This window comes from Cavia porcellus, unplaced genomic scaffold (assembly GCF_034190915.1).
Source record: "Cavia porcellus strain 051 isolate PalLab524CR breed Dunkin Hartley unplaced genomic scaffold, mCavPor4.1 scaffold_17, whole genome shotgun sequence".
Lineage (NCBI taxonomy): Eukaryota > Metazoa > Chordata > Mammalia > Rodentia > Caviidae > Cavia > Cavia porcellus.
Genome location: NW_026947500.1, coordinates 71,325,917 through 71,346,614, shown reverse-complemented (window position 1 = coordinate 71,346,614; position 20,698 = coordinate 71,325,917). Strand labels below are relative to the sequence as shown.

At 49.5% G+C, this 20,698-nt stretch overlaps 1 protein-coding gene across 1 annotated transcript; it reads left to right on the top strand.

The window, feature by feature from the left end:
* The first annotated feature begins 502 nt into the window (after window positions 1–502).
* LOC100720094 (translation initiation factor IF-2) lies at window positions 503–6,191 on the top strand. The gene is made up of 6 exons (XM_063229138.1): window positions 503–612; window positions 1,952–2,059; window positions 3,254–3,396; window positions 3,825–4,219; window positions 4,792–4,825; window positions 5,751–6,191. Exons 1-6 carry the CDS (start codon window positions 503–505, stop codon window positions 6,131–6,133), a joined length of 1,173 nt encoding a protein of 390 aa, XP_063085208.1. The 3' UTR covers window positions 6,134–6,191.
* The last annotated feature ends 14,507 nt before the right edge of the window (window positions 6,192–20,698 follow it).

Sequence of the window (20,698 nt, the reverse complement as noted above, 5' to 3'; positions counted from 1 at the left end):
CTGCCATTGGGGCCCAGTTTCTTTCCAGGTTTCATCTGATCTCCTGGCCTTCTCTGGGATGAGCATGAAAGCTTTTTCCCTGGGAGGGGAAGAACTTGGTTGCTATCATCCAGGAAAGCCTGCTGAAATTGCCCTTAGTGGGTGCCATATTGGATCGGTTGAGAAGTTTGAGGTTATCAGCAAGTCTGAGTCTCCCATAGCCCACCTCGCATGGACTGGACTTGAGGCCCAATTTAGGAGCTACAGAAAGCCACCTCGGGGCACTTGGAGCTGGTGAGTCCACTGAATGTGGGTTCCTCGGCACAGTTTGTCTAAGGTTGGCGTAGGATTTGGTGAGTCTGCTCTACCTCCCTAGATGTTAAAGAAGGTCCATTAGCCCGCTGGGCGGACCCATCAAGGCTGAGTCACGTCCTTGTGAAGGCCACTTATCTCTTTGGAACTCAGGCTGACCTGGCAGGGAAACCTCCACACGCCCAAAGTGGTATCTAGCATATTGGGTGTTATGGACTCCAAATGTCATGAAGAGCCAGGTGCCATCACAGCCCTGGGGCCTCCACCCTGGCCGGAAGGCATCACGCGGGCACAGGACAATTCATCCCCGCACCCATTGTGGTAAGAACAGCCAGGGTGCCCTAGACCACCGTGAGCCCTTTCGGATTTCTGTGACGTGGTGAGTCACTTGAAGCTCTTCCCTAGCGTCCTGTGGTTTCAAATCTTGGAAAGGGTCTGTGGGACATGTTGTTGATGGTCTGTTGTACTAGCAGCTGTCCCACTGGCAGCCAGCTCTGCCCTCCCATTTCCCTGGGACGCAGGGTCTGACGCAGCCCTTTGTGTATCTGATGGGACTCAACAGCTCATTAAGGCGTAAGGCTTCCGGACTGACCAACGCTGCTCACTTGGCTGACCTGTCAAGGCCGGCCTGTGTGAACCCCTGTACCATGGGCCCCTCCAGATGGTCCAGCTGGATTCCTCCCCCTCACCCTGGCTTTACAACTCTTTCTAGTAAGCCTGCCTGTGAGCCAGGTTCCCTGGTGCAACCCTGTCATTCCAACGCTCCGGGAGGCTGAGGCAAGAGGGGTTAAGTTTGAGCCTCGCCTGGGCAGCTTAGGGAGGCCTTTTATTAAAACTAAAAAAGGAAAAGTGTGGAGATGTAGCTCAGTTGAGCATCCAACTACTACACTGAACCAAACCGAACCGAACTGAACCGAACCAAACCAAACCAGTCACTGACACATCTTGAAGAAAATTTATTTTTTCGGTGCAAAAGTCCATAACTCTACTCCATGGGCGGACTGGAGGTTTCTCCACTTTGGGAGGCCTCTGTCAAGCCTGCCCAGTGTTAAGTTTAACTTCAAATATTCATCGCACACCAAACACCTCCCCGACACGCACACACTCGCACACACACGCACGCACAGTAATGTCTGACCAAACCCCTGGTGCCCACAGCCCGGCTATGTAACTCATGATGCTGCCCATCGCGGTGGAGCGAGGGGCCTCAGGGAATCACTGTGTGAACCTGGGGTGTCTTTGGAGAACCACGAAAACACCCTGCAGTTCACGTGGCGATAGACACAGCTGTGACCACACCAGAAAGCACTGGGCGGAGGCGAACTTTAAACGCGGCACACACCCGTCACCCCAGCTTCCAGCCCTCCTGGGCTGCTCAGCAAGACCTTGTCTTCAAATAAAAACATAAAATCCTGGGTGCAAAGGCCCCGGGCTCCACCCACGGTTTGTGACTGCACAAAAATAAACCAAAGGAAGGAAATAAAGAGAGAAGGATGGAGAGACAGAGGAAGGGAAGGGGACAGTGGAGGGGAGGAGGACGGAGTGGAACCCACCCCGGGAACTTGACAAAAGCCCAGCTGAAATTCTCTGAAATGCCGCCTGCCCTCCCGCGTGACTGACAGGCACTCCCTTCCGCTCCGGTGACATTTCCCTCTTCCAGCTCCCCTCTGCCTGTGGCGCCCTTTGTGCCCAGCCCCGTGTCCTTCAAGCCTGAACCTCTCCTGTGTAAGAGCTCGCACTCCTGTGATGACAGCGCGGTCCTGACGTTGTATGTGTGTGCCCTTTGCTAACCTTCACGCCGGTCCTCTGAGCTGTCTCTGCCTGTGGACAATGGACTGGGGGCACAGACAAGTCAAGTAATTTGCCAGAGGCCACACAGCTAGGAGCGGGGAGAGTTGAGGTCTGTTTCCTGTTATGTTGTGATGCTGGGGATGGAACCCAGGGCCTCGAACCTGCCAGGCAAGTGATCCTAGGCCCAGAGGAGGGCATTGTTTTCGTGGTACTGGGCTGGAACCCAGGGTCTTTGCAGTGAGTTATAGCTCCAGCCTTTTGAAACGCGTTTTCATTTTTGGCATGGGGGCTCACTAAGTCAGTAAATTACCCTGGCTGTGCTTGAAATCAGACTACACAACATTGGTATTCTCCTGCTTGTGTCTCCTGGAGCGCTGGGATGACCGGAGTGCACTGTCAGGCCCTGCTTGGAGCTGGCAACTCAGGCCATCTGGCCCTGTGGTCCAAGCTCTGCTCTTTATGGTCATCTGGAGACTCTGGCTCCGTTACTATCCCATTTTATAGATAAGGAAACTCAGGCTCAGAGAGGGTTAAGGACTGCACTGCATGAAGCCAGAGGTGGACAGCGGCTGGATTCGCAGCCAGGCTTTCTGAGTCTGTTGCTTATGATGTACCCTCCTCTGCATGCTCTGTTTTGGGTGACTGGTTTTTGGGGTGCTGGGAATGTGGTATACAAGTGAGCTGCACCCCAGCCTTTGGGCTTTTTTTGAAGGACGATACAAACCTTGAGAGTGTCTTACCCTTGCTGGGCTAGTGGTGCACACCTGTCCCTCCCATATACACACGTGCACGCACACATGTACACGTGCACGCATACGTACACGTGAACTCAGGGGCCGCGCGAGCCCCGCCGACCGCACCCACGCTCCTCCGTGGGAGAGCGGACCGGAGCCGGGAGAACTGGACCGGATGGGACCGGACCTCCCTCCTGGGCCGCGGGGCCGCTGGACGCTGCGGGGAGGCCGCCGCCCGGCAGGGGGCGCTGTGCCCCCAGCTCGGCTCAGTGCTGGGGCGCCGCGGGGTCGGGGAGGGAGGGAGGGGGGAGGGGACAGAGGCGGGGGGGGGGCTCCAGGGGTGGGGTGGGGATGGGGTGCAGTGGGGTACGGGTGGTGTGGGGTGCGGGTGGGAATGGAAAGGGGCCCGCAGTGACCCCCGAGCCCGGGTGCCCCAGGTGCTCGGCCCCCAGCGCGGCTTCCAGGAAACCCCCGGGCGGGGCTCCCGCTTTGCGATCGATCGATCGATCGATCGGGGCGTCTGTGCGCACCGATGCGCCCGAGTCCGCGATGCTGAGCGGAAACCGCGCGTTTTCTCCAGGTGCGAGTTAGGAGCGGAGGGGGGGGGGCGGGGGGAGGGAAGGGGAGACGGGCTCCAGGCCCCCCATCTGTTCACCCAGCGGAACTTCACGGGGGGCGGGGATGAGAGAGGCTCCGGGAGGAGGCGGCACCCGCGCCGGTCCTGGGCCAGGGTCCGGGTCAGTGGGGGAGCTGCCCCAACCTCAAGGGCTCCGAGGATGGAGAGACAGAGAGAGAGAGACAGGGACAGACAGACAGACAGAGACACAGAGACAGAGATACAGAGACAGAGACAAAGAGACAGGGGCAGACAGACAGACAGACAGACAGAGACAGAGAGACAGAGATACAGAGACAGAGACAGAGAGAAAGAGACAGGGACAGACAGACAGACAGAGAGACAGAGAGACAGGCAGACAGACAGAGTAAGAGAGGGGCACTGAGAGACAGGCAGACAGACAGACGGACGGCAGGCCGGCCAGCGCCCGGCCCAGCTGGGCCGAGCCGGGTGGGGGCCGCGCAGCTCGGTTTCCGGCCCCGCCCCGCCCCGCCCTGCAGGCGCACCCCGCTCCCGGGAGGCGGAGCCGGCGGGGCCCCCCCGCAGTCCGGCTGCTGCTCGGCGGCGCAGCGATGTGAGCGCCCCACCGGAGGGCACAGGGGTCCGCGGGCGCGTGCGCCCAGCCATGGAGCAGGAGCAGGGGGGCGCGCCCGGACCCGGCGGCTGGGGGCCCCGCCTGTGCAGGGCCGTGCGCCCCGGGCCGGCGCTGGGTCTGCTGCTCGGCGTGGCCGCCTCCGTGGCGGCCTCCTTCCTCCTCAGCACCCGGCTCGTCGCGGGGCAGCTCGGGGTGAGTGCGGAACGGGGCGCAGGGGTGCTCGGCCCCCACCCCGGGAGCCGGGGGAGCCGGGGAGATGGGGGGTCACCTATGGCTGGGGGGGGCTCTGGGACCCCAGGTTCCCACGACCTTCGCAATGGAGGTCCCATGGACTCCCCAGGACTCGGGTCCTGGACCCTGGCGTGAGCTGCTGTGGCAGGACAGGGACTCGGGTTCTGGGGGGTCCTCCCGGTCTCTCCTGGCTGCTCCCCGAGGGTTCAGAGTGACTTTCTCTTTGGGGTGTCTTATTGGAGAAACCCAGAGCATTCGTAACTCGGGGCAAAAATCAAAGCGGCGGGGAAGCCGGGAGGGAGGCAGAGCGCGCGGAGAGGGAAGGGGTGCGGGGCATGGGGGCCGGGGCTGCGGTGTGTGTGCAGGAGCTCAGGCTCTGCACGGTGGGCTCGGACCGTGCACCGCAGTAGGATGCTAACAGAACCGGTGCTGGTGCCGGTGCCGGCGGGGGACAGGCAGGCACAGGACGGAGTCCTAGGGCACGGTCGGCCCCTGGCTCACGTCCTCCGCTGAGTTCTGGGTTTTCCTTGCAGAGGGACGCGGCGGAGCTGCAGCTGAATCTCACAGGTGAGGCGGGCTGCGGGGTGCGGAGCGTGAGAGGGAGGGGGGGGGACGGAAAGCGCGGGAGGGTGGAGGAGAAAGCGGTGGAGGAGAGGGCGGGGGAGGAGGAGGAAGTGCCGGGACCTGGGGCCACCGCGCTCCAGAGAGAGAAAGCAACAGACCGGCGAGCTCAGGGGGGAGCCGCGCCTGTCGTTTGTGGGCGCCCCCCTCGCCCTTTCACTTCTGTGCATTTCACTCCCCTTCTTGGAAAAAACAAAACCCCAAAACAACTAAAACAGACAGCGCCTCCTCGGTGCTGCGCTGACCGGAACAGGCGTCAGAAAGCCCAGCGCGCCGGGCAGCTGGGCGCCGGGCTCAGCGCAGCGCCGTGCGCGGTAGCGGGCAGAGAGAGGCGGGGCGGGAGGGCCGCAGGGCCGCAGAGGGGGCCTCGGAGAGGTGGGGCACCCCAGGGCGAGTGGGGCACCCCAGGGCGGGTGGGGCGGCCCCTCTGAGCGGGCGCAGGAGGACCAGAGGACGGACGGTGGGTCGCCAGGCTGCGGGGCGCCCCGAGGGAAGACTCTTCTTCCCCGGCTCAGCTTCCTTTCTGGAACCTTCTCTGCTGGGCACGGGTGGACGCTTTCCCCTCCGTACTGCCCCTTTGACTTAGCCGCCCTGGGATTGGACTCAGGGCCTTCTCGCTGAGCTACATTTCTGGTCCTTTTTAATGGTATGTGTGTGTAGGGAGTCCGCCCTGTAGGTCCCTAAGTCGCTTTACTGGTGACCCTCCTGCCTCAGCTTCCAGCACCTGGGATCCCAAGCCTGGCCCAGGGCTGCTAGGGTTCCTCTCCCTTTAGATCCCTCCCCGCCCCTCTCCCTCCCTGTCCCTGTCAGGCCACCTCCAGGAACACCCAGCGTCCTGACCTGCCCCCCATCCTCTGCCCCTCCGCCCCAGGTCCCAGGCAGGACCCCAGGCTGCGCTGGCAGGGGGACCCATCCTTGGGCCGCTCTTTCCTGCACGGACCGGCGCTGGACGACGGGCAGCTGCGTGTCCACCGCGACGGCATCTACCAGCTGCACATCCAGGTGACCCTGGCCAGGTGCTCCTCCGCGAGGGACGTCAGGCACCACAACGCCACCCTGGCGGTGGGCATCTGCTCGGCCACCCGCAGCATCAGCCTGCTGCGCCTGGGCTTCGGCCGGGGCTGCACGGTGGCCTCCCAGCGCCTGACGCCGCTGGCCCGCGGGGACGTCCTGTGCACCAACCTCACCCTGCCGCTGCTGCCCTCCCCAAACGCCGACCAGACCTTCTTCGGCATCCAGTGGGTCCGCTCCTGACCAGCGCCTGCTTGCTTGGGCTGCATCTGTAAATAAATGTGTTTTCCAGTTTTCTTGATACGAGTGTCTGATGAGGAAGCAAAGCCCAGCACAGCTTGCTTCGACGGGCAAAAGACATCTGCCTTTTCTCCTCCAAGTCCAGGATTTCGAACGCAAACCCAGGCTGGTGTGGGGACCAGTGGCTCAGGAGGCTGAGGCAGGAGGCTGACAAATTAGGGCACCCTGGGGGTTGATTGCCGGTAAAAATAAAAGAAACCATAAAGTCATGCAAAGCCCTAAGAAAAGAGGGTGCGTAGGTATGATGTGAAATGCTGGGGAAAACAGTATTAAAAACAGGGCGGCGTGGAAATGATCACAGTATGTATGTGCGTGAACTAGCCTGCTGTCACGCAACTCACCCATCTGTAAAACCAATAAAAATTGGGGCTGGGGATTTAGTTCAGCGGCATAAGAGCCTGCCTTGCAAGCAGGCAGTCGTGAGTTTGATCCCCGGTACCGATAAAAAGGAAAAAAGACAAAAAAAAAAAAAAAAAAAAAAAACCAATAAAAATGAATGAAAGGGGAGAAATCAGGAAAAACAGGCAGATCAGCGTTGCCCTGGACACAGTGATGGTCCCGAGTGGTGAGCAGTTCGGGAAGCCACACAGCGTCCGTCCCCGGGAGACTCCGGGGTGAGGAGCCCATTTGGTACCAAGACCGAGCTGGTGGGGTCACATCCATGCCGCCCGGGGTAACATCTAACCCTGAGCAGCAGCTCGAGGCCCGCGCTGGCAGAGGGGTGTACCGCACCCCTTAATAAAACTTCGAGGTGCAGGCACAAGGGAGGGTGGTGCTGATGGCATCTGACAGCACCGAGGGTCAGCGGTGACGAGGACAGACGAGACCGGCGGGTTCCACGTGGGTGTGCGCAGCTGTCTTCAGTGGCGGGAGAGGATCGGGCTGCATCCCGGAGGTCCGGCAAGCCGGCAGCGAGGGGAGACTCGGAGCCCACAGAAGCCATGATTTTTGAAAGTCGCTATGTGGGAAGGATTCAAAATTTAAAAACAAGGCACAGTTGGGTGTGATGGAGCCTAGATCCTGTCTCAAAATGTATAATAAAGTAGAAAGGATGGGGATGTAGCTGAGAGCGGAGATCCCGGGTTCGGTCAGCAGTGCTGGAAGAAATCTGCTAAGAATTGAGAGTGCCGTTTGTCCTGATTTGTTACCATTTTAACCCATTTGCTTTATTTCCGTCCTCCGCATCCCTATCTCTAGCTCTGTCAATCCCCATTTTGGGTTCAGTTCATTTTTGTTCCCAACAAAACCACAGACTAAGTAAGTTAGAAAAAAGAGACCGGCCGGGCACGGTAGCTCACACCCGTCATCCCAGCACTCGGGAGGCCGAGGCAGGAGGATCGCCGCAAGTTCAGGCCAGCCGGGGCTGCACAGTGAGCTCGAGGCCGGCCTGAACTGCACAGCGAGACCCTGTCTGAAAAAAGACAGAAAATAAATAAAAATGAATAAAAGAGACTTATTGTGGTTCATAGTTTATCGCGCATTAGAAACCAATGACAGAAAGAACCACAGAAAATCTGGAAATGTGGAAATTCAATAATACACTCTTGCTTTTGATTTTGGTTTTGATTTTGGAACCGGGAGTCAATCTCAAAACTTCGCACTTGCCAGGCAGGTGCTGTGAACAATACATTCTTGAATCACGAAACAATCACGTAAAATCAAGAAACTACGAAGTTCTTACAATCAACCAGTCATCCTAGAACAACACGCCAGCACCTGTGGGATGCAATGAAAGCAGCTCTGAGAGGGAAAGTTATACTGCAAATGCCCTCGTCACAAAAATAGAGTCCAGACCAGACCTGCGGTGCACCTCAGGGTCGCGCAAGGGAAGAGCAATCCAGAACCAGAGTTAGGGCGAGGGAGGAAATGACACAAATCAAAGCAGAGATTAATTAAACCAAACATAAAAGAGTTTACGATTCAAAAATAGTTCTTGGAAAGAATAAGCAAAATAAGCAAACCAGGAGATAACGAAAAGATCCACATCGATGCAGTTAGAAGAAGAAAAAGGCGAAATCACAAGAAACAGCCTCAAAATCCAGCGGAAAGTCAGGAGGGAAGCTGTGCTCTGATAGACTGGAGAAGCCAGAAGAAACGGTGCGTTCCTGGATACCTGCGCATCACCAGCACGGAACCAAGAAGAAATAAACACCATGAACAGTTCAGTCACAGCAAGTAAGTTGAACAGTTAAAAATACTATCAATGAAGTAAAACCCAGAACTTGGCAGATTCACAGCTGAATTGCACAAGAACTTTAAGGAAGATCTAAAGCAAACACTCCCCAAATTCTTTCATCAAATGAAAACGGAAAGGGGGTTCCCAAAGGCAGCCCTGGGAGCCCCCAGGACAGAGATTCCAGAGCCAGACATTGACACAGTCAGAAAAGAGGACTGCAGGCCAGTCTCGTTCAGGAACCCAGACACAAAGATGCTCAGCGAGATGCTGGCAAACATGCTGGGGATTTAGCTCAGCGGCATAAGCACCTGCCTTGCAAGCATGTGGTCGTGGGTTCGATCCCTGGTACCGGTTTAAAACAAAAAACAATTCAACATGCATTAAGATAAAAAAAAGCACCTGCTTTTTAAAGAAGGTATAGAAAGTGTCTCTCTCAACCCAATGAGAGTTATTTATGAAAAACCTACTATGAACATAGTATAAAATGGGGAATGGCTAAGAGCTTTCCCTCTAAAATCATGAATAAGGTAGAGATATCCACCATTTCCATTCCTGCTCTAGATAATACTCCGAACTTTACTCAGAGCAATCAGGCAAGAGAAAGAAATAAAATGACTAATTTTAAAAAAAGAAGTTGAATTATCATTACTTGCAATTGACACGCTGATCCAAAAAATCTGACCAATAGAGCCCTAGAATTAATAGCCAAATTCAGCAATGCAGAGGGATACAAAATCAAGACAGGTGCTGTGGTGCCTGAAGTCCCAGCACTCGGGAGGCTGAGGCAGGAGGGTTGCTGACAGTTTGAGGCCAGCCTGGCTGCAGACTGAGCTCAAGGTCAGCTGGAACTACACAGCGAGACCGTACCTCAAAAACAAAAAGAAAGAAAAAAGTAAAGAAAGAAATTTGAAAAAGTGCATATATATTTGCACAGCATACATAAAAACACGATAACCCAGGTCCCCAGCCCCTTTTATCTTTCATTTTAAAACAGAGGTTTTTTTAAGTCACTAAGTTGCTCAGACTAAGCCATCCTCCTGCCTCAGCCTCCAGTACCTGGCTTGGGAGCTTCAAATAACAGAGACCCAGTGCTCTGAAGACTTATTAGGAAAAGATAACAGTGACCACAAACACAGCAACACCAACAGAAAGAAGCCACCGGGCAGGGCGAGCAGCAGTGGGGATCTCTGCACCCCACATTCACAAACGGATAGACCAACTGGACGGAGTCAGCAAAGAAATATTAGAATTAAACCAGACCTGTGCACAAATGGCCTTGGTGGACGTCTACAGCGTGTTCCATCCACCCAGGACATCAGAACGCGCAGTCTTCTCAGCTGCCCGTGGGACGGTCTCCCACACAGCGCCCACATTAGCGGACAACACAGGGTTAAGTCAGTGCAGAGGGCTGAAGTCACCCCACCATGCTATCTGACCTTGGCCCACCGAGATGGGAATCGGAGATGAAGGAAAGACAAAAGCAACAATAGCTCCTGGAAATTAAACGGCACCCTGCTGAACAAGCGATGGGTCACAGGGGAGATTAAAAACGAAATTAAACAGCAAACAGTGAACTCATGGGACGCAATGAAAGAAATTCCTACGGCGGGAATTTATGGCCATGAACTCGCACATCAGGAAAACAAAATGAACAACCTCACGTTGAATCTCAAATTTCTAGAAAAAGAAAAATAAGTCAAACCCCAGGCTCACATGAGGGAATAAATTATAAAGATCAGAGCAGAATTTAGTGCAATAGAGACTGACAAAACAGAACAAAGAATCAATGAATTGAAAGGTTAAATAAAATAGGTAAATCTTTAGGCAATCTCAGCAAAAAAAGGAGAGGAGAAAACACAAATTCAAGCCATTAGGAATGAAAGTGGGGGAATCACAGCCACCGCAGGAATCCAGGCGATCATCGGCACCTGCCCTGAGAACCTGCATTCGAATCAGGTGGAACACACAGAGGTGGTGGACGGAATCCTAGACACAGTCTGCCGAAGCTAAATCAAAGATATTTAAAGATTCTGAATAAATCAGTATCCGCCAATGAAATTTAAATGTAACTTAAAATTTATCAACAAAGAAAATCCCAGGCCCTGATAGGTGGATTCACTGATGAATTCTACAAGAAATTGAGAGAATTAAGCTCACTAATGCTGAAACCCTTTCAAGAAATTGACAGGGAAGCCAAAGTCATTCCTGAAAGCAAGTATTATCCTGATTCCAAAACCAGAGAACAGCACAAGCCAGCAAGAAAACGACTGGGCCAAGCTCCCCAGTGGACATGGATGAAAAGCCCTTAATAAGACACAGGCCAGCAGAATTCAACAAACCAAGCGGATCTTACACCACGACCAAGTGGGATTCACCCAGGCATGCAGGGCTGGCTCGACATACACAGGTCAATAAATGTGATACACCATGTTAACAGAAGCAAAGACAAAAATCACGTGACCGTCTCAATAGATGCAGAAAAGGCATTTTACAAAGCCCAACACTCATTCGTGATAAAAAGAAATCCTACAGAAAGCTGGAATAGATGGTCTTTACTCAATCTTATAAAAGCCGTCTCTGACAAACTAACAGCTAATATCATATTCAATGGTCAAAACCCGAAAGCTTTCTCTCTAAAATCAAGAACAAGACAAGGATGTCCACTGTCACCACTGCTACTCAACATAGTGCTGGAAACATTAGCCAGAGCAATTAGACACAATAAAAAATAAAAGCAATATAGATAGGAAAACGTGAAATGATCACTATTTGCAGATGACATGATACTCTATATAGCAGACCCCAAAAACCTCATAAAGAAATTTGTAGATTTAATATCCAAATCCTACGTGCAGCAGGATACAAAGTGAACACTCAAAAGTCATTAATATTCCCATACACAAAAAACAAATTCACAGAGAGAAAAATTAGGGAGCTCATAACATCAAAAACATGAAATACTTTAGAATAAATCTAACAAAGGATTGAAAGATCTATACAGTGAAAATTACAGCACCCTAAAAAAGGAGACAGAAGAGGATATTAGAAAATGGAAAAATAGTCCTTGCTCTTGAATAGGAAGAACCAACATAGCAAGAATGCCATAGATATTTAATGCAATCCCAATAAAAATACAATTAATGCATCTCACAGATCTAACAAAACAATCCTAAAATTCGTCTGGAACCAGAAAAGACCAGAATACCAAAAGCAATTCTGGCCAATAAAGGCAAGTCAGGGACAGCACAATTCCAGACCAAAAATTACACTATAAAGCTACTATGATAAAATCAGTATGGCATTGAAAAAAACAGCCCCGAGGATCAGTGTAACAGAACGTAAGATGCTGATGCATCTCCAAACACACTCAGCCACCTTCTCTTTGACAAAGGACCCAAAAGGTTTAGTGGGAAAAAAATAGTCTCTTTAATAAAAGGTGTTAGAAAAACTGGATCTCCACATGACTGAAGCTGGACCATGTCTATGACCATGCACTAAACTAAAGTGAAAATGGATCGAAGCTCTATTAAAATAGAAACACTAAATTCACTGAAAGAGAAAATAGGCAGAAATCTCACAGACATAGGTGTAGGTAGAGGCTTAATGAACAAACCCCAGGTGACAAGGGGAATAGTACAAAGAACCAACACACGGGATATCACCGTGTTAAAGGGCTTTTGCACAGCAATATCACCAACAGAGTGAAAAGATAATCTGTAGAGTGGGAAAAAATGATAGCCAGTTGTCACTCTTACCAAGGGCTTCTATCTAGAATATTATAAAGAACCAAAAACACCCAGACCCTGTAGATTCAAAGCATTGGCCTCTGAGAAAAGTGTGCACTTCTCAGGTGAAGAAATACAAATACCAAATAAATATATGAAAAAAATGTTCAACATCACTGGTCATTCAAGAGATGTAAATTAGAACAACACTGTCATAAAAAAGTCAACCAATTGCAAATGCTGGCGGGGCTGTGGGCTAAAAGGAGCCTTCTCCACTGTCGGTGGGAGTGCAGGCTGGTGCAGCCACTGTGGACACTGTGGCAATTTCTTCAAACACTAGGACTGGAGAGTCCATTTGACCCAGCTACTCTCCTTCTAGGTATCTTCAAAGAAGAATTAAAAATACCACAATGATATATGTCCATCCATGTTTGTAGCAGCACAGTTTGTAATAGCTAAATCTTGGAAACAACCCAAATACCCATCAACTGAAGAATGGTTTAAAACAGCGCGATTTTTATGTAGTGGAGTACTATTCAGTCATAAAGAATGCTCTCAAAGACTACTATGGAGTTTTTGGCCTGGAAAAGTTTCCGGTAACTGCTTTTTCATATTGGACTTTAATCTCTGAGCTGCTGACACAACGTCACGCAGATCCCCAGTTTGCAGAAACACTTGCTCAGGGTGAGGCTGCGTTATCTGCCTCCCACAGTTTTTGGCCCCCTTCCTAAGGACACTTGTGGGTTAGTTCTTGGACATGGCAGCACAATCTTAAAAGGGTTACTAATTGTCCCAGGAGTCATAGATAATGACTATACTGGTGAAATTGTTGTCATGGCATCCTCTATCTCTGGTCTAATTTCCATTAGTCAAGGGCAACTTATTGCTCAGTTGGTGCTGCTGCCTTTAGTCCAAACTCCTAATGCAGCTGTGGCTTCCTACAGGGGAAATTCTTCCTTTGGGTCCTCAGATATATATTGGGCTCAATTCATTTCCAAAGATAAACCTCTTATGGCTTTATTGCTCAATGGGAAACGTTTCTCAGGGCTCCTAGATACAGGTGCTGATGTAACAGTCATTAGAAAGGAGGCCTGGCCTCCCACATGGCCCTTAGTAACCACTATGACGCATTTGCAAGGGATTGGACAATCTAAAAAATCCACAATGTATTGCTAGTCTACTTACCTGGAAAGATAAAGAAAACAATCAAGGACACATACAGCCCTATATTGGGGAAGGGCTACCCCTTAACTTGTGGGGCAGAGATTTGCTAACTCAAATGGGAATGATGATGGGCAGCCCTAATACTGTAGTCACCAAACAAATGCTCACTCATGGATTCCTTCCTAATCAAGGTTTAGGTAAACAGGGCTCAGGCATTAAAGTTCCTATCTCCCCAGCCCCAAACCCCCCTAAAACAGGCCTAGGCCATTTTCAATAGGGGTCATTGACACTCCTGCAGCCCATGCAAAAGAGATTACCTGGTTGTTAGACAAACCTGTTTGGGGCGATCAATGGCCCCTGACCCCTGAAAAGCTTACAACCACACAGCAGCTGGTGCCGGACCAGTTAGATGCAGGCCACAGTGTCCCTAGTGATTCCCCTTGGAACACACCTATCTTTGTTATTCGGAAAAAGTCGGGGAAATGGAGGCTGTTACAGGACCTTAGGGCAGTAAATAAGAGCATGGTGTTAATGGGACCCCTACAGCCAGGCCTCCCTTCACCCAGTGCCATTCCCCTGGGGTTTTTAAAAATTGTCATAGATCTTAAAGATCGCTTTTTTCTATTCCCTTACATCCAAATGACCAAAAGCGTTTTGCCTTCAGTCTCCCATTAATTAATTTAGAGCCGCTATGCAAAGATTTCAATGGCGAGTCTTACCACAAGGGATGGCTAACTCCCCCACGCTATGCCAGTCTTTTGTCACTGCCACAATACAGCCAGTTAGAGATCATTGGCCAAATATATATATCGCCCATTATATGGATGACATCCTCTTGGCGGGAGTCAAGACCAGACTTTACAGTGTTACTAGGCACCACAAGCTGCCTTACGAAAGGCTGGGCTTTAAATAGCTACTGACAAGGTCCAGCTTACTGACCCATATACATTATTTCGGTTTTCAGTTACAAGGCACTCAGGTGTTTTCTCCAAAGCCTCAACTAAGGCTTGATGGCCTTAAGACACTTAATGATTTTCGAAAGCTTCTGGGTGATATTAATTGGCTTTTACCCTATTTAAAATTGACCAAACATGACCTACAACCCCTTTATGAGATCCTCTGAGGAGACATTGACCCAACTTCCCCCCGAGAGCTCACACCCAATGCCAGAAAAACACTCCATACAGTAGAAGAGGGTATTGCTCAACAAACTGTCTCCTTCATAGATTATAATAGGCCACTACAGTATCTCATTTTTAATACAAAACTCTCTCCCATGGCAGTATTTTGGCAACAAGCTCCTGTTATGTGGCTTCATCTGCCAGTCTCCCCAAAGAGAGTATTATGCCCTTACTACCAAGCAGTCTCTGACCTGATAATTCAAGGCAGAAGGCTAGAAATATGTTATTTAGGAAAGGAACCAGATGTCATCATTCAACACTTCACCAAAGATCAAGTGGACTGGCGACTCCAGACCACTGAGGCATGGCCTATGGCTATAGCCTCCTTCTCAGGGACCATTGATAACCATTACCCTCCAAATAAATTGATTGATTTTGCTACCGTCACCCGTTCATATTCCCCAAGATTACAGCCTTACAACCTCTTCCCGATGCCCCAGTGTTATTCACTGATGGTTCCTCCTCTGGCAGGGCTGCTTCCATAGCACAAAACAGGGTTTTTACCCTCCAGATAGATACATCATCCGTGTAGGTGGCAGAACTACAGGCTATTGTTGCAGTTTTTACCGCTTACCCCATCAACCCTTCAATTTGTTTACTGATAGTTCCTATCTCGCTCAGTCTGTTTCATTATTAGAAACTGTTGTAACCATAAGCCATGCCTCCCCAGCTGCAAACCTGTTCAGGCAATTACAGGACATGATTCTGCTTCGCAGTCATAAGTATTTCATTGGTCATTTAAGACCTCATTCGGGCCTCCCGGGTCCCCTTGCTCAGGGAAATCATTTGGCTGATATTGCCACACGGGCACAGGTCTTCATGACCCAGTTTGAGCCCACGGAGCACTCTAAGGTATCTGAGGCCCAACGAACTCCTCAGTTACACCACCTCAATGCTCAAATCCTTCGCCTCCTCCACAACATTACTCGGGAACAAGCCAGACAAATTATAAAAAATGGCCCTCTTGTGCTGTTCATTTGCCTGTTCAACACCTGGGAGGTTTAATCCCCAATGCCTTGTGGCAGATGGATGTCACTCATTTTAATGAATTTGGCAAATTAAAATATATACATGTAATTGTTGATACATACAGCGATTTCATCTTTGCCACACTCCAGACTGGAGAGTCTACTAAACATATTATAGCCCACATGCTATCAGCTCTCTCGGTTCTGGGATGTCCTCAACAACTCAAAACGGACAATGGACCAGGCTATACTAGTACCTCCTTCCCCAAATTTTGTTAGTGCCTTAATATCCTCCACACAACGCGTATACCTTACAATCCTCAAGGACAAGGTGTTGTTGAATGTGCACATCGCTCCCTCAAATCCACTATAGATAAAATAAAAGGAGAACCCTGGTACCCAACCCGAGGGTCTCCTAGAACTATTCTCTCACATGCTCTTTTTATTTTGAATTTTCTATCCCTGGATGCCTCAGGCTGCTCAGCGGCATGTCGTTTCTGGCACACACAGACAGCAACACAATTTGCATCTGTGCCATGGAGAGATCCCCTAACCAACACATGGAATGGCCCTGACCTAATCCTCATCTGGGGATGAGGCTCTGTGTGCATTTCCTCCAAACAGGAAAAAGGAGCTAGATGGCTCCCTGAACGGCTTATAAAACAAGTAGACAGCCCTTCATCGAGGACCCTATGTGACACCCAGGTTAACATCCTCTCCTGAGGCACAATCCCCTGTGTTCTCCTAACGATGGTGCAACCTCTCAAAACCTTATGGACCATTGTTGGACTTTTGACACAACTACATCTAACAGATAGCAACCCCCATCAACCCTGGCAATGGGAGCTTAGCCGCTGGAACGACCAAGAGACGGTTTGGACTTGGGTAGGATCAGGAAGTCCATGGTTTGCGCCCACAACCTGTTGGTTCTTTCCGGGGCTCCAATGTCGCAGACAAAGTCAATTCTACCTTTGTCCTGCAGCAACAGGGTCAGATCATATTGTAATTCCCCAGGAGAATATTTTTGTGCTTATTGGGGCTGGGAAACAGTTGCAACAGGATGGCAACCCGCCTTCCCTGATAAACACCTTAAACTGACATGGGGGCCGCCGGGGTGCAGCCTAGGTGACTACCAACCGGCCAATCAAAGATCCTGTCAGGTTCTAAATGTCACTGTCACCACTCCTGAGGACCCTGGCTGGCTGACAGGACGCACCTGGGGACTTCGAGTCTATGAGTCAGGCAAGAATAGGGGAAATCTTATTCTCATAAAAAGGTTCCCCTACAGACTTCATCCACGCCCATAGGCCCAAATCCTGTTCTAAAGCCAAAATACAAACCAAATCCAAAATACAATCAGTCTAATACAGATCCTGTTACTGCTGTTCAAACAACCACAATAAGTCACCCAATCATAAGGGTTTCTCAAGTCCTGCCACACCAGGCAGATCACATACCTGCCCCTCAATATTCACATTCTAACCTATTCAGTTTGATTAAAGGGGCATACACGGCTTTAAATCATACCCAACCTGATCTCACCCAATCATGTTGGTTATGCTTGGCTGCTCCTCCCCCATATTATGAAGGAAAGGCCCTCAATTTAACCTTTATCAGTTCTTCTAGCTCATCTGCCTGTGACTGGGGCAATCACCACAAGCTGACTCTCCCTGACGTCTCAGGTAGAAGAACTTGTCTTGGGGACTCCAACCGTCCACCAGCACTGGCAGCAGGACTCTGTGCCCAGCTTCATTCAGAGCTCAAGCCAAATAATTACCTCATTCCACCCCCAGGAACGTCTTGGGCCTGCAATTTCGGCCTCTCACCCTGTATAGCAACCACTGTTTTTAACAAGTCTACAGATTTTTGTGTTCTTGTATAGGTTCTTCCTCGCATAACATTCCACGCAGAAGACTACTACCTCCAATCATCGCAAACTGGCTATATGTACAAGAGAGAACCTGCAACACTCACCTTGGCTGTATTACTAGGGTTAGGAGTCGCAATGGGCATAGGAACAGGGACTACAGCTCTAGTGTTGGGGAATCAGCATCTAGCTCAATTACAGGCAGCAGTAGGTCAAGACTGAAAAGAAATAGAAACATCTGTGGTGGCTCTACAGGCATCCCTGACATCTTTATCTGAGGTAGTCCTACAAAATAGAAGAGGACTAGACTTCCTGTTTATGAAGGAGGGTGGCTTATGTGCTGCCCTCAGAGAAGAATGCTGTTTTTATGCCGACCACTCAGGAGACATCAGAGAGTCCATGACTAAGCTAAGAGAGTGCCTCAAAGAGAGAGAAAAGGAGTGCCTCGGAGACATGACCTTCTCTTCCATGAGGGGCGGTGTCTTCCCTTACATTGGCCCCCTCTTGGGACCCCTGGCTGCTTTATTGCTGCTCCTCACTGTAGGCCCGTGTATTTTCTAGAGGATCATGACACTCCTTAATTACAGGATTGACGCGTTTATGACAAAGCCCATTCAGGTACATTACCATCAATTGGAGATGACAGAACAACAAACTTATCAGGAAAGAACATCCACTACATAATGATGTGGCCCCAATACCCTGAGGCACTGGGCAGGCAGCCAGAGACAGGCACCTAGGACACATATGTTACGCCATCGACCACCTAAGACAGGCCCAGGACCAACTGCTGTCCTGCAGGCCCAGGACGGGTAAGGCTCGATTGGGTTCATATGAGGAGTCCTTGACCCAAGACAGGTGCTGTCCTCACAGGGCCTGCCATACTCCTAAAAAATATAATAAAAAGGGAGGAGATGTCGGGAGCAGCATATCTCACGGCTGCCACCTGATCTCACCCTCCTGTGGGCCTCTGCCATGTCCGCCTACATTTCCCATGATCCTCATGTCTGCCTCTATTACCCATAATCCTCTCCTGCTTACATCACATATCCGGATGTGACGATGACCTATCAGATAACACTCCGTGCCCTCTTCCTGCCCCATTGGCCCACCTCCACCCTATATAAGTTGTAGCCATTTTAAGAAAAATGAGAATTGAATGGAATCCCGAGTTGTCTCCATCTCTCTTTTCTCTTGCCCAGCCCCCCATCCCCGTCCCCTCTTCCAGGTGGGGACCATGGCCTTGATCAGTGGGCCAGATCAGAGATTGTGGCAATTTCTTCAAAAACTAGGACTGGAGATTCCATTCGACCCAGCTATTCTCCTTCTAGGTATCTTCAAAGAAGAATTAAAAATACCACAATGATACATGTCCATCCACGTTTGTAGCAGCACAATTTGTAATAGCTAAATCTTGGAAGCAACCCAAATACCCATCAACTGAAGAATGGTTAAAAAAAGCACAATTTTTATGTAGTGGAGTACTATTCAGTCATAAAGAATGATAAACTGGAGACTTTTATAGGTAAGTGGATGTAACCCGAGACCATACTCAGAAGTGAAATAAATCGGACACACGTGTGTTAACATCATATTGTCTCAGTAGTGTGAGAAACTGAACAAGGAAATAGGAACCAAAACATATGATAGATATTGTGGATTGGGAAGAAACAGTTCAAAAGAAAAGAGGAACTGTGATGAAGCAAAGGGGAAAGGCAGAAAGAGAAAAAGAAAAAATATATGCACACACAAGATATTTAAGGTAGCTGTGCAGCTAGTTTCTCTCCATTCCTTGCTAAAATATTTTGTGCTATTTGGACAGGATGTCATGCCTGTGTCTTGTACTCTAATAACTACTATGAAGACAAAAATATGCCATGTGTGAACGACTGTTAACTGTCCAACTAACTTGTTTTAAAACGTGGTTTCACTGTTATGTTTATCTTTTTTCTCTTTATTTATTTTTTTTTAAATAGAGAGCTCTGAGCCCATCTGAAGCTTGCTGAGTTGGAATTTCCATGTGTGAGAAACAGGAATATACATTTTAAATTTCTGCTGAATGCATCGGACAGAATTTTAAAATGGGGATAACCCAAGTGAGTCCCAGAAAACCATGCAACTCTTTCTAGACCTGGAGGTTAGAGACACAGGAAATTAAAAGTCAGAGAATCATAACTTGAAAAGAATTTGACCTGTGACTTCTGGCTTTGAAGATGGTGAGAACCACATGAGAAAACCCCGAAGGAGCTCCCAGGAGCTGATAGTGACCTCTGACCAACAATGAAAATCAGGGACCTCAGTCTTTAAACTTTAAGAATCTGAACTTTGAAAGGGACTTAAATGAGCTGGGAAATGTACTCTAAGAAAATAGCTTCGTTATATGTGTATTATAACAAAACCTGTAACAAGGGCTTACTGTATGTGTTTACCTTTTCCCTTTGGATGACCTAATTGATATGTTAATCCAATGCTCTTCTCTGTAAAGAATTGTAAAACCTTACCTAATGCATATGTTAATCATTGTTGCCCTCTACAAACTACAGAAGTTGTGCTAAAACAAGCTAACAAGGATTGTTAATCACTGTTAGGTGCCTCTATTCTCCACTAAAGAGCTAAAAAAAAAAAAACAAAACAAAACAAACTAGGATGGCCCACTAATTTACACTTGTTTAAAGTAACTTGCTTGTGTGCAGGGAGATTTGCTTATTAGCATAACCCTTTACCTGACCTTGATCCCCCTCCCCAGAAAGAAAAAAAAAAACATAACCTCTGTTTTCTGTTCTGTATGGCACCTTATTGCCTCCCCTCTCCCCTTACCTATCTATCTAGGCTAGGCCATAAAGATTTTGGGTTTCTGGTGGCCTCTTCCTGACCCGGTGGTGGTCTGTCATAAAATGTGCCTTAGCTTCAAAGAAATTACAGGAAAATGTTGTGGCTTAACCCTAATGCACCAAAAGGGGTAAGTTCCAAATCCTTGTGAAGGCTTAAGTTTCAGCTTCTTGTAACTTTCGACCCCTTCCCACCTGTTAGTGTTAACGAGCTGTCCTGAGATAATTAGCTTTCTACTTTCTTCTCCAAATGTTATTGCAGATAATTCTTATCTACAGGATGGGAGTAACTCAAAAGGCACCAAAGGCTCCCGAGGTTGTCAGAACTAAGTGGACAGCTACACAGTTTCCAGATTCGGGTCAACAAGTTTGATGGCTCTGCAGGTTTCTTTGTTTCTCCCCACCCCCCACCTTTTTCCTCCAGCCTCTTTTTAAAGTCCTTCCTTCAGTCTCTGGCATGTAGTCTCCAAATTGGCTCCCGGAGACTCGTCACCAGGCCTGGAAATAAAGCCTTTGCTTCCCAAATTTCAGTCTCTTGCTTCCTTGGATTTTATACCAGGTCTGAGTTATTATAGGAAACACTTATTCCACAGAGAACA

Excerpts from the sequence above, each read along its gene's own strand:
- LOC100720094 (XM_063229138.1), top strand. The coding sequence starts at position 503 with ATGGACTCCAAATGTCATGAAGAGCCAGGTGCCATCACAGCCCTGGGG. Across the intron at positions 613-1,951 it reads TCATCCCCGCACCCATTGTG|CTCCCCTCTGCCTGTGGCGC; the intron begins GTAAGAACAGCC and ends TCCCTCTTCCAG. Across the intron at positions 4,220-4,791 it reads TCGTCGCGGGGCAGCTCGGG|AGGGACGCGGCGGAGCTGCA; the intron begins GTGAGTGCGGAA and ends TTTTCCTTGCAG.